The 13915-nt window shown below is 50.3% G+C and overlaps 1 protein-coding gene across 2 annotated transcripts in view; it reads left to right on the top strand.

Moving 5' to 3' along the window:
• The window catches only part of LOC140394017 (E3 ubiquitin-protein ligase MGRN1-like), a 247376-nt gene that overhangs the window by 123393 nt on the left and 110068 nt on the right, over positions 1–13915 (top strand). For both annotated transcript variants that reach the window (XM_072480789.1, XM_072480788.1), the window contains exon 7: positions 4585–4628. In XM_072480789.1, the coding sequence (XP_072336890.1) occupies positions 4585–4628 (44 nt within the window). The remainder of the gene's footprint in view (positions 1–4584; positions 4629–13915) is intronic.

Here is a 13915-nt window from a genome sequence, read left to right as displayed (position 1 = left end):
TCAATAACAACAATCCCATTCTCCCACCAAACCCCCAAACATTAGCCCACATGTTAACATAAACAAATTACAAAAAGGAATCAGGGATCGCTCATAGTCACCATTAACACATACAGTCCCCCTCCCCCCCCAACTCCCCCAAACCCCCAACCACCAACCCCCTAATGTTCGATAGAGTCCAATTCTCGAAAGTGCATAATGAATAACGCCCATGAATTGTAGAACCCCCTCCATCATTCTCCTCCGTTCAAACTTGACCTTTTCAAGCGTTGAGAATTCCAGCAGGTCCCCCCACCACGCCAGGGCACAGGATGGATGATCTCCATCCCAACAGGATCCGCCTTTGTGCGATCAATGAGGCGAAGGCTACACCATCTGCCTCCACCCCCGTTTCCATCCTCGGCAGGTCCGACACCCCAAATATGGCCTCCCGTGCACCACTTTAGAGATTACCTCCTTTCTGGCAAAGTCTCGAGCCTGCATGTATCTAAATATTTCTCCCTGCTCCAGCCCATACTTCGCACCCAGCTCCTTCAATCCTACAAATCGACCCCAAGAAATAAATCTTTTAGTGTTCTAATTCCTTTCTCCTCCCACCTCTGAAAATTTCCATCCCACTTCCCTGGCTCAAATCTATTGTTCCCCCGAATCGTCATTTCCCTTGACCCTGTCCCCAACCCTAAGTGGGCAAAATTGCCTCCAAATTCTCAACAAAGCAATTACTATCGGACTCCCTGAGTATTTCCCCGGGGCCGTCGGGAGCGGCGCTCTTGCTAGCACCTTAAATCCCGACCCCCTACACAACCTCTCCTCCATTCTGACCCACTGGGAGTCAACCCCTCTGACCCAGCTCCGTACCTTCTCCACATTCGCCGCCCAGTAATAATACATCAGGTTTGGAAGACCCAAACCCCCTGCCTGCTTTCCTGTCTGTAGTAGCACCTTTCTAATTCTTCCCAACTTCCCTCCCCATATAAACGAGGTAATCACCCCTTCAATCTCTTTAAACAAAATGCCTTTGGTAGGAAAATCGGCAGGCATTGGAAAATAAGCCAGAAATGGCGGCAACACATTAATTTTAACCGCCTGCACCTGACTCGCCAGTGACAGAGGGAGACCATCCCACCTTGCCAGATCAGCTTTCACCCTCCCCACCAAACGAGAAATGTTGTACATATGGAGCCCGCCCCCCCCCCCCCCCCCCAATTCCGAGCAACCTGCACCCCCAGGTATCTAAGAGAGTCCCTGCCCGAGGGAATGGCAGCCTCCCCACTCCTGCCCCCACCCCCGGCCGAGACACCACAAAATATTCACTCTTTAGATTTAATTTGTACCCCAAGAAAGACCGAAACAACCAAAGCAGCTGCAGTATTCACCCTATTGACACACTCTGTTCCGACACGTATAATAACAAGTCATCGGCATATAAGGACACCCTATCTTCTATACCCCCCCCACTATCCCTTTCCATACACCCAAACTTCTTAACGCGATGGCCAATGGCTCAATTGTGAGTGCAAACAGCAGGGGGATATAGGACGTCCTGTCTAGTCCCACGGTGGAGAGAAAAGTAATCCGAGCTGATGTTATTTGTGCGGACACTCGCCCTCGGCTCCTTATACAGTAGCTTTGCTCAGTCCACAAATCTTGGTCCAATTCTACCCGGTCAAGTGCCCCCATTCTACCCGGTCAAACGCTTTCTCGGCGTCCAATGCCACAACCACCTCTGGTTCATCCCCTCCGCCGGTGCCATAACCACGTTCAATACCCTCCTAATGTTATTTATCTCCGTCTTAAAGACACTCAGTGATTTAGCCTTGACAGCCTTCTGCGGTAAAGAGTGCCACAGATTCACCACCCTCTGGCTGAAGAAATTCCTCCTCATCTCTGTTTTAAAGGACACCCCCCCAACTCTTCCCTCGCCCCCCCATCTCTTCCCTCGCACCCCATCTCTTCCCTCGCCCCCCCATCTCTTCCCTCGCCCCCATCTCTTCCCTCGCCCCCATCTCTTCCCTCGCCCCATCTCTTCCCTCGCCCCCATCTCTTCCCTCGCCCCCATCTCTTCCCTCGCCCCCATCTCTTCCCTCGCCCCCATCTCTTCCCTCGCCCCCATCTCTTCCCTCGCCCCCATCTCTTCTCTCGCCCCCATCTCTTCTCTCGCCCCCATCTCTTCTCTCGCCCCCATCTCTTCTCTCGCCCCCATCTCTTCTCTCGCCCCCCATCTCTTCTCTCGCCCCCCATCTCTTCCCTCGCCCCCCATCTCTTTCCTCGCCCCCATCTCTTTCCTCGCCCCATCTCTTTCCTCGCCCCCATCTCTTTCCTCGCCCCCATCTCTTTCCTCGCCCCCATCTCTTCCCTCGCCCCCATCTCTTCCCTCGCCCCCATCTCTTCCCTCGCCCCCCATCTCTTCCCTCGCCCCCCATCTCTTCCCTCGCCCCCCCATCTCTTCCCTCGCCCCCCATCTCTTCCCTCGCCCCCATCTCTTCCCTCGCCCCCCATCTCTTCCCTCGCCCCCATCTCTTCCCTCGCCCCCCATCTCTTCCCTCGCCCTCCATCTCTTCCCTCGCCCCCCATCTCTTCCCTCGCCCCCCATCTCTTCCCTCGCCCCCCCATCTCTTCCCTCGCCCCCCCATCTCTTCCCTCGCCCCCCCATCTCTTCCCTCGCCCCCCCATCTCTTCCCTCGCCCCCCCCATCTCTTCCCTCGCCCCCCCATCTCTTCCCTCGCCCCCCCATCTCTTCCTCGCCCCCCCCATCTCTTCCCTCGCCCCCCCATCTCTTCCCTTGCCCCCATCTCTTCCCTTGCCCCATCTCTTCCCTCGCCCCCCCCATCTCTTCCCTCGCCCCCCCATCTCTTCCCTCGCCCCCCCATCTCTTCCCTCGCCCCCCCATCTCTTCCCTCGCCCCCCCATCTCTTCCCTCGCCCCCCCCATCTCTTCCTCGCCCCCCCATCTCTTCCCTCGCCCCCCATCTCTTCCCTCGCCCCCCATCTCTTCCCTCGCCCACCATCTCTTCCCTCGCCCCCCATCTCTTCCCTCGCCCCCCATCTCTTCCCTCGCCCCCCATCTCTTCCCTCGCCCCCCATCTCTTCCCTCGCCCCCCATCTCTTCCCTCGCCCCCCATCTCTTCCCTCGCCCCCCATCTCTTCCCTCGCCCCCCATCTCTTCCCTCGCCCCCCATCTCTTCCCTCGCCCCCCATCTCTTCCCTCGCCCCCCATCTCTTCCCTCGCCCCCCATCTCTTCCCTCGCCCCCCATCTCTTCCTCGCTCCCCATCTCTTCCCTCGCCCCCCATCTCTTCCCTCGCCCCCCCATCTCTTCCCTCGCCCCCCCATCTCTTCCCTCGCCCCCCCATCTCTTCCCTCGCCCCCCCATCTCTTCCCTCGCCCCCCCATCTCTTCCCTCGCCCCCCCATCTCTTCCCTCGCCCCCCCATCTCTTCCCTCGCCCCCCCATCTCTTCCCTTGCCCCCCATCTCTTCCCTTGCCCCATCTCTTCCCTTGCCCCATCTCTTCCCTTGCCCCATCTCTTCCCTTGCCCCATCTCTTCCCTTGCCCCCATCTCTTCCCTTGCCCCGCCATCTCTTCCCTTGCCCCCCATCTCTTCCCTCGCCCCCCCATCTCTTCCCTCGCCCCCCCATCTCTTCCCTCGCCCCCCCATCTCTTCCCTCGCCCCCCCATCTCTTCCCTCGCCCCCCCAACTCTTCCCTCGCCCCCCCAACTCTTCCCTCGCCCCCCCAACTCTTCCCTCACCCCCATCTCTTCCCTTGCCCCCCATCTCTTCCCTCGCCCCCCATCTCTTCCCTCGCCCCCCCAACCTCTTCCCTGCCCCCCCCAACCTCTTCCCTCATTCCCCCGTTATCAAATGAACAGACGAACAAATATTTCAAATGTTCTATCCCATCTTGTAAATAATAAGTGTCTTCACAATATCTGTTGATGAAAGTAAATGCTGAACTTTAAATTTAAACTCATATGTGCAATAATTCTCGGCCAGCATCATCTTGTTAAAACACCGAATAGCTGAGCTACTCAAACTTGGAGAGTCCAAGGTCATTTGTCAATGCTGATTTAGTTGATCCGAGCCACGGTGTTCCAGTGCGTTTCCATCCACTGTCCTCTGCTGGAATTGTGCATGTCGAGTTTGACGGGTTGCATTATGCTTGGCTGTGGTATCCACTATGATAAAAGTGCTTACGGACAATTGTTGTCTATATTCTTGCATGAACATTAAACCGATCATGAAAGGCGATGAGGGGAGGAAACTGACAGAAAAGTTGAGATTTTTTTCAAATGCAATGTTTCAAGGTGTCTGAATGAATTCAAAATTTACTGATTTTAAATTACAGCTGATAATCTTCCCAAATATATTCTGTATTCATTTCACTAGTGAAACTGACTTTAGATTTAGTTTGCAAACATAATTGTGATTGGATTGACTTCAAAAAGAATTAAATATAAATTTGTTTCATTGATGAAGTGTGGATTTACACTTCTTAAAAAGACAATGCTTTTTTGCAGTTTTAAAAATTGCTACTTGTTATAATTCAGTGAACATCACAATAAGTCTGATTTAATTTTCTATTTCAGAATACTCTGGGCATGCGCATATTCTTTTGGCTGCAATGGAAAAAGTAAGTAATAATGACTGTATTCAACATCGACCCAGTCAGTCTGAATTTACTGTATTCGTAATAATTCCATCTAGTGGATCAAGAACTGATTTCATATTTAGAAGGATTCAAGTGATATTTATTACAAGAAATTGTACCTGAAGCATTGCCTATTATAAGGGTTCTCCCTGATGATTCCCATATTTCCCCTTTATTTTTGTTTGCCATTATCATTTTGATCCATGCGTGCTTAACGGACATGTAATTCAAAAAGTTGCAACATAGTATCATGGAGCTAGCCTTTTTGACTTCCGGGTGCGGCGATGACCAGCTGAGTCGCACGTTTCGGCAGCTCCCTGTGAAACGGACTTTTGGGCTCTTGATAGGAGCCCCAACGGCAATTTTAACGGCTGAAAACACCGTGCGGTAAACCAGAAGGGTGTTCCCCCTGGACACGGATGGAAAAAGGAGAGGAAAGTGGCCGGATTGCAGCGGATCCTTTGGAACAACGGCAAGGAAGGCAAGCAGAAACCAAGATGGCGTCGGAAGGTGGCAGTTTCATATGGGGCCCTGAACAACAAGAGTTTTTGAAACGCTGCGTGGAGGAGATAAAAAAGGAAATGAAGAAAGAGTTGTTGGCCCCGATATTACAGGCGATTGAAGGGCTGAAAGAGGAACAAAAGACCCAGGAGCAGGAGCTTCGGGTCGTGAAGGCGAAAGCAGCAGAGAATGAAAACGACATACAGGGCCTGGTGGTGAAGTCGGAGATACAGGAGGCACACCAGAAACGATCTGTGGAGAGGTTGGAGGCACTGGAAAATAACGCAAGGAGGAACAACTTGAGGATTCTTGGCCTTCCTGAAGGTGTGGAGGGGGCGGACGTCGGGGCATATGTGAGCACGATGCTGCACTCGTTAATGGGAGTGGAGGCCCCGACGGGTCCGTTGGAGGTGGAGGGAGCATACCGAGTTATGGTGCGAGGACCGAGAGCAGGAGAAGCTCCCAGAGCCATAGTGGTGAGATTTCTCCGTTTTAAGGATAGAGAAATGGTCCTTAGATGGGCGAAGAAAACTCGGTGTAGTAAATGGGAGAACGCGGTGATCCGCGTCTATCAAGATTGGAGTGTGGAGGTGGCGAGAAGGAGGGCGAGCTTTAATCGGGCCAAAGCGGTACTTCACAAAAAAAAGATAAAGTTTGGAATGCTGCAACCGGCAAGACTGTGGGTCACATATCAAGGGAGGCACCACTACTTTGAGACGGCGGATGAAGCGTGGACTTTTATTGTGGAAGAAAAATTGGAATGATTGGACTACGAAAATGAACGTTTGGACAAAGTGGTGGGACGAGTGGGGGGGGGGGGGGGGGCGAAGAGGGATTGTATGATTAATCCTGCGGTATGGTAACTTTTCTTTCTCCCACAGGTGGTGATGGGGGGAGGTGGGGAGGGAGAGGAGATGGGGCGTTGGCCATGGGAGGCGGGGCCGAGGGAGAGGCGCGGGCTTGGTTCCCGCGCTATGATAATTATGGCGGGAATAGAGAAGCAGGAAGGAGGGGGCGCCGCACGGGGCGAGCCGTGATCACGGGGGGAAGCCGAGGTCAGCCAGAGTTTGCTGACTTCTGGGAGCAACATGGGGGGAGTAATTACGCTAGCGGGGGGGGGGGGGAGGGGGGAATTACTGGGTTGCTGCTGCTGGGGAAAGGGGGGAGTGGGTGCGGGAAAGGATGGGCGGGGGGGGCACCGTCTGGGAGAAATACAGCCGCGTGGGAACTGGGCGAGAAGCTGGAAAAAGATGATGGCTAACCGGCAAGGGGGGGGGGGTGGGAAGCCCCCCAACTCTGCTGATCACGTGGAACGTGAGGGGGCTTAACGGGCCGATAAAGAGGGCACGAGTACTCGCACACCTTAAGAAACTTAAAGCAGATGTGGTCATGTTACAGGAAACACACCTGAAACTGATAGATCAGGTTAGGTTGCGCAAAGGATGGGTAGGGCAGGTGTTCCATTCGTGGCTGGATGCGAAAAACAGGGGGGTGGCTATATTAGTGGGGAAGCGGGTAATGTTCAAGGCAAAGACTATAGTGGCGGATAACGGGGGCAGATACGTGATGGTGAGTGGCAAATTACAGGGAGAGATGGTGGTGTTGGTAAACGTGTATGCCCCGAATTGGGACGATGCCAATTTTATGAGGCGAATGCTAGGACGCATCCCAGACCTAGAGACCGGAAAGCTGATAATGGGGGGAGACTTTAACACGGTGTTGGAACCAAGGCTGGATAGGTCGAAGTCCAGGACTGGTAGGAGGCCGGCAGCAGCCAAGGTGCTTAAGGATTTTATGGAGCAGATGGGAGGGGTGGACCCGTGGAGATTCAGTAGACCTAGGAGTAAGGAGTTCTCGTTTTTCTCCTATGTCCATAAAGTCTATTCACGCATAGACTTTTTTGTGTTGGGTAGGGCATTGATCCCGAGGGTGAGGGGAACGGAATATACGGCTATAGCCATTTCGGATCATGCCCCACACTGGGTAGACTTGGAGATAGGGGAGGAAACAAGAGGGCGTCCACCCTGGAGAATGGATATGGGACTAATGGCGGATGAGGGGGTGTGCTTAAGGGTGAGGGGATGCATTGAAAAGTACTTGGAACTCAATGACAATGGGGAGGTTCAGGTGGGAGTGGTCTGGGAGGCGTTGAAGGCGGTGGTTAGGGGGGAGCTGATATCAATAAGGACACATAAAGGGAAGCAGGAGAGTAAGGAACGGGAGCGGTTGTTGCAAGAACTTTTGAGGGTGGACAGACAGTATGCGGAAGCACCGGAGGAGGGACTGTATAGGGAAAGGCAAAGGCTGCATGTGGAATTTGACTTGCTGACCACAGGCACTGCAGAGGCACAATGGAGGAAGGCGCAGGGTGTACAGTATGAATATGGAGAGAAGGCGAGCAGATTGCTGGCACACCAATTGAGGAAAAGGGGAGCAGCGAGGGAAATAGGGGGGGTGAGAGACGAAGATGGAGAGACGGAGCGGGGAGCGGAGAGAGTGAATGAAGTGTTTAAGACATTTTATAAAAAATTGTATGAAGCTCAACCCCCGGATGGGAGGGAGAGAATGATGGAGTTTTTGGATCGGCTGGAAATTCCCAAGGTGGAAGAGCAGGAAAGGATGGGATTGGGAGCACAGATCACGGTAGAAGAAGTGGTGAAAGGAATTAGGAACATGCAGACGGGAAAGGCCCCGGGACCGGACGGATTCCCAGTTGAATTTTACAGAAAATATTTGGACTTGCTCGCCCCGCTACTGACGAGGACCTTCAACGAGGCAAAGGAAAGGGGACAACTGCCCCCGACTATGTCAGAAGCAACGATATCGCTTCTTTTAAAGAAGGAAAAGGATCCGCTACAATGCGGGTCCTACAGACCAATCTCCCTCCTCAATGTAGATGCCAAGGTCTTGGCCAAGGTAATGGCAATGAGAATAGAGGAATGTGTCCCGGGGGTGGTTCATGAGGACCAAACTGGGTTTGTGAAGGGGAGACAGCTGAACACGAACATACGGAGGTTGTTAGGGGTAATGATGATGGCCCCACCAGAGGGTAAAACGGAGATAGTAGTGGCGATGGATGCCGAGAAAGCATTTGATAGAGTGGAGTGGGATTATCTGTGGGAGGTGTTGAGGAGATTTGGGTTCGGAGAGGGGTATGTTAGATGGGTGCAGCTGTTGTATAGGGCCCCAGTGGCGAGTGTGGTCACGAATGGACGGGGATCGGCATATTTTCGGCTCCATAGAGGGACAAGTCAGGGATGTCCTCTGTCCCCATTACTGTTTGCACTGGCGATTGAGCCCCTGGCGATAGCGCTGAGAGGTTCCAAGGGATGGAGGGGAATACTTAGGGGAGGAGAAGAACACCGGGTATCTTTATATGCGGATGATCTGCTACTATATGTGGCGGATCCAGCGGAGGGGATGCCAGAAATAATGCGGATACTTGGGGAGTTTGGGGATTTTTCAGGGTATAAATTGAACATGGGAAAGAGTGAGCTGTTTGTGGTGCATCCAGGGGAGCAGAGTAGAGAAATAGAAGACCTACCGTTGAGGAAGGTAACAAGAGACTTTCGTTACCTGGGGATCCAGATAGCTAAGAATTGGGGCACATTGCACAGGCTAAATTTGACGCGGTTGGTGGAACAGATGGAGGAAGATTTCAAGAGATGGGATATGGTAGCATTGTCAATGGCGGGGAGGGTGCAGGCAGTTAAGATGGTGGTCCTCCCGAGATTCCTTTTTGTGTTTCAGTGTCTCCCGGTGGTGATCACGAAGGCTTTTTTCAAAAGGATAGAAAAGAGTATTATGGGTTTTGTTTGGGCCGGGAAGACTCCGAGAGTGAGGAAGGGATTCTTACAGCGTAGTAGGGATAGGGGGGGGCTGGCACTACCGAGCCTAAGTGAGTATTATTGGGCCGCTAATATTTCAATGGTGAGTAAGTGGATGGGAGAGGAGGAAGGAGCGGCGTGGAAGAGATTAGAGAGGGCGTCCTGTAGGGGGACCAGCCTGCAGGCTATGGTGACAGCCCCATTGCCGTTCTCACCAAGGAACTATACCACGAGTCCGGTGGTGGTAGCTACACTGAAGATTTGGGGACAGTGGAGACGACATAGGGGAAAGACCGGAGCACTGGGGGGGTCCCCGATAAGAAACAACCATAGGTTTGCCCCGGGGGGAATGGATGGGGGATATGGAATGTGGCAAAGAGCAGGTATAACGCAATTGAAAGATCTATTTGTGGATGGGAAGTTTGCGAGTCTGGGAGCGCTGACCGAGAAATATGGGTTGCCCCAAGGGAATGCATTCAGGTACATGCAATTGAGGGCTTTTGCGAGGCAGCAGGTGAGGGAATTCCCGCAGCTCCCGACACAAGAGGTGCAGGACAGAGTCATCTCAAAGAAATGGGTGGGGGACGGTAAGGTGTCGGATATATATAGGGAAATGAGAGACGAAGGGGAGACTATGATGGACGAACTAAAAGGGAAACGGGAAGAAGAGCTAGGGGAGGAGATTGAGGAGGGGATGTGGGCAGATGCCCTAAACAGGGTAAACTCGTCGTCCTCGTGCGCCAGGCTAAGCCTGATTCAGTTTAAGGTATTACACAGGGCACATATGACTGGAACACGGCTCAGTAAATTTTTTGGGGTGGCGGATAGGTGTGCGAGGTGCTCGAGAAGCCCAGCGAATCTTACCCATATGTTTTGGTCATGCCCGGCACTACAGGGGTTTTGGATGGGGGTGACAAAGGTGCTTTCGAAAGTAGTAGGAGTCCGGGTCGAACCAAGCTGGGGGTTGGCTATATTTGGGGTTGCACAAGAGCCGGGAGTGCAGGAGGCGAAAGAGGCCGATGTTTTGGCCTTTGCGTCCCTAGTAGCCCGGCGCAGAATATTGCTAATGTGGAAAGAAGCCAAGCCCCCGGGGGTGGAGACCTGGATAAATGATATGGCGGGGTTCATAAAGTTAGAGCGGATTAAGTTCGTCCTAAGGGGGTCGGCTCAAGGGTTTACTAGGCGGTGGCAACCGTTCGTCGAATATCTTGCGGAAAGATAGATAGGGGAGAACAAAGAAGGCAGCAGCAGCGGCCCAGGACTTGGGGGGGGGGGGGGGGGGGGGGGAGGGATGGGGGGGGGGGGTGGCCTGAGACAAGGCAGTTGCCAATTAGGGCTAGTTTTTATTTTTTGTTATTTAATATTTATTTATTTGTTGTTGTTTTTGTTTAAATTTAAAAAAGGTCATTATTATCTGTATTGTTACAATGTTGTGTAAAGGATGCACAATGTACTGTGTTGGTTGACCAAAAATTTTCAATAAAATATTATTTAAAAAAAAAATGGAGCTAGCCTTTGAGCAGCAGAACTCAGACTTTGTGGCACCTGAGTGATGGGGTGGAACTGGGTTCGATTGTTTGACTGGTGGCCAATGAATTGGCCAAAATGCCGTATTCTGCCCGGTAACAATAAAATAAAGTCGCCATCGTCCCAGATGACCATAGGCTGGTCTATGGCATCCCATAGATAGCTGACTGGTGGTGATTTAACCTGAGGATCACCATAACTTTGGTGAGGGGCAAGGTTGAGAAAGTGGGGCCTTTACGAATAACCTCAGCCAGTACAGGAATTGAACCCACGTTGCTGGCCTTGCACTGCATAACAAACCAACTGTCTAAGCTAAGTGAGCTAAACCGGCCCCACCACCCAATAACAGATGGTGATTGGGTTCTATCTGAGTGGGATGATTTCCCACCTTTTACTTATTATTTTAACCCACTGTGTGCATGTGTATAGAGGGTGGGATGAGTTTAAATGGGGTGGGTTTAGGAATTGGATAATAGTCACCCGTTGTATTTGCTGTATATTTAATTACAATTATTGTTATTAATAAACTTAAACTTAACTTAATTGTTTAAATTTACAAACTTGGTGACGACAGTTAATGGGCAGCCAAGGGCCAAAGACTTTGGTTTTTTTACCGCAGAAATATGAACTAATTTCAATTGTGTTGTGACCCCTGGTCAAGTGGGCCGCACACTAGCCCAGGGGGGCATAACACTATAAACAGTATTTTTTCACCGTAAAGGAGGCATGTCATTAATGGTAGCTTTCATTAATTTGCTCTATTTTAGATTTTGGGGTTGTAACATAATTTGGAGACTCGGGCCCGTGATCTTTGGAACGGTAGACTGTGACGTTTGGGTTAAATTAAAAAAGAGACGTCTGGTTTGTAGTGATGTAACAGGATGGCTGTGGAAGCTGCCAAGGGCTTTCTTCAGGGATGCGACTTGTCTTTGGTTTATTTAAAAGGGCTTTGTAAAGACAAGTTAGTCGAATTGGCCTGTGAATTAAAAATAGAGGTATCAGCTAAAGCCAGGAAGGTAGAGATAACGGAAGTGATTATTCAGCATTTATGAAAGAAATACAAAAACACGGTCTGGGTCAGGGCAACCATCAGTAAAATTAGCTAAAATCCAATTACAAATGAAACAATCAGAGTTGCAGCAAAAATAAAAATAAATTGAGATGCAGCCAAAACAAGCTTTTCAAATGGAAATTAGAATGAGGAGTTTGGAATTGGAGAGAGAGAAAAAAAAGCAAAAGAGCGGGGAAAAAAGCAAAAGAGAGCGAGTTCCAGCTGAAGTCACTGGAAATTAATAGGGAGCTGCCGGGTGCTAGAAGGATGTTTAATCCTAGAACGGGACCCAGTGGCGATATGTTTAAATTGATACAGCCCCTCCCAAAGTTTGACGAGAAGGAAGTACAAAACCTTTTCGAAGCATTTGAGAAAATAGCATGATTAATGGAATGGCTAAAAGAAAAGTGGACATTACCCATGCAGAGTAAATTGACAGGGTGGGCACAGAAAGTGTATGCTTGCCTGTCATAGGGGGTGTCTAAGAATTATGATGAGGTAAAAAAGGCTATTCTGGGTGCATATGAATTGGTTCCCAAGGCATATAGGCAAAAGTTTCGGAATTTAAGGAGACAGCAGGGCAGACGTATGCCGAAATGGAAATGGTTAAGCAGAACAATTTTGATAGATGGGTACGAGCACTCTGAGTTTCAACTACTTACGAGGCTCCAAAAGAGGTCATTCTCATAGAGGAATTTAAGAATTTCCTACCTTCTACGATAAGAACCCATGTTGAAGACCAAAGGGCGACAACAGCTGGACAAGCAGCAATTATGGCTGACTATTATGAGCTGATCCATTAATTTAGTCCTTTATTTCATCGCCTCCATAATTTTGAAAACGATAGGAAATGTGACAGTGAAAAGCAAACAAAAGTGGAGAATACAACAGGGCAGACTGTAGCTTAAACTGTACTTGGGAGACGTACAGGGTTTTGTGTAAGGGGACGATCAGCCCATTTTCATCAACTGATGTAGCCAAACCCATAACTATTTTCAGGGTCACAGGTGCTATGCGAGCTCTCTTACTGTAGAACAGAGAACATTACAGCGCTAAAGCCCATCTACACTATTCCCTTATCATCCATATGTTTATCCAATGACCATTTAAATGCCCTTAATGTTGGTGAGTCCACTACTGTTGCAGGCAGGGCATTCCACGCCCTTACTACTCTCTGAGTAAAGAACCTACCTCTGACATCTGTCCTATATCTATCTCCCCTCAATTAAAGGTTTGGTTTTCCCTCCAGAAAGTTAAATGAAAGCTCAGGTATTCGTAAATGAGATAAGAGATTCTCTCCCAGTTCCATTCCACCAAGTGCAATTGGTGTGTGATTTAGTGTCAGGTCCAGTCGTTATCGGAGTGGTTAAAAAGTTACCAATGGATGGAGTAGGCTTACCTTTGGGGAATGATTTGGCAGCAGTGAAGGTTGTAGCTTCACGCATGATTACAGAGAGTCCGAGGGAAGATAAAGGAGACAGAACGGTTACAGGAACAAATTCCTGATATTTTTCCATCATGTGTGGTGACAAGGGCAATGACTAAACAAAGTTCAATGCCGAAGATTAAAATCATGCCGCAATCAGATGGTAGAGTAGCTGAAACTATTGTTGAGAATGAGGATAATTCTGATTTAAATGTTTGTAGGACTTCCTTAATTGGGTCCCAGGAAGCAGATCCAGAGACACATAGACTAACACAGTCAGCTCTCTCAGAAGTTGAGGCTGAGGGGGTTCCAGAGTGCAATTACATTAAGAACTGAGTTCTGATGAAGGAGTGGAGACATCCTCATAGACCTGGGGACGAGGAATAGATCGTTGTTCATCAGATAGTGGTACAGCCCAAACAATGTAGGGAAGTACTGCGGATAGCACATGAGATACCAATGCAGGACATGTGGAAATTCGGGAAACCCGGGCTTCAGTCACAAACATTCTTCCTGGCCAGGACTGCACAAGAATGTAATGCAGTTCTGTCGACCCTGTCATATCTGTCAGATGATAGGTAAACCACAGCATGTGATTGAACCTGCACCTTTAATATCCATATCAGTGTTTCCACACACAACTTCCCACTACTGTCCTTGACTGGCCCTACTCTTACCCTCGTCATTCTTTTATTCCTGATATACCTATAGAAAGCTTTAGGGTTATCCTTGATCCTACCTGCCAAAGACTTCTCGTGTCCCCTCCTGGCTCTTCTTAGCTCTCTCTTTAGGTCCTTCCTAGCTAACTTGTAACTCTCGAGCGCCCTAACTGAACCTTCACGTCTCACCTTTACATAAGCCTCCTTCTTCCTCTTGACAAGTGATTCAACTACTTTAGTAAACCACGGTTCCCTCGCTCGACCACTCCCTGCCTGAC

The sequence above is a fragment of the Scyliorhinus torazame genome, chromosome 17 (genome assembly GCF_047496885.1).
Source record: "Scyliorhinus torazame isolate Kashiwa2021f chromosome 17, sScyTor2.1, whole genome shotgun sequence".
Taxonomy (NCBI): Eukaryota; Metazoa; Chordata; class Chondrichthyes; order Carcharhiniformes; family Scyliorhinidae; genus Scyliorhinus; species Scyliorhinus torazame.
The sequence above is the reverse complement of the archived record's forward strand: the minus strand, read 5'-3'. Positions and strand labels throughout refer to the sequence as shown.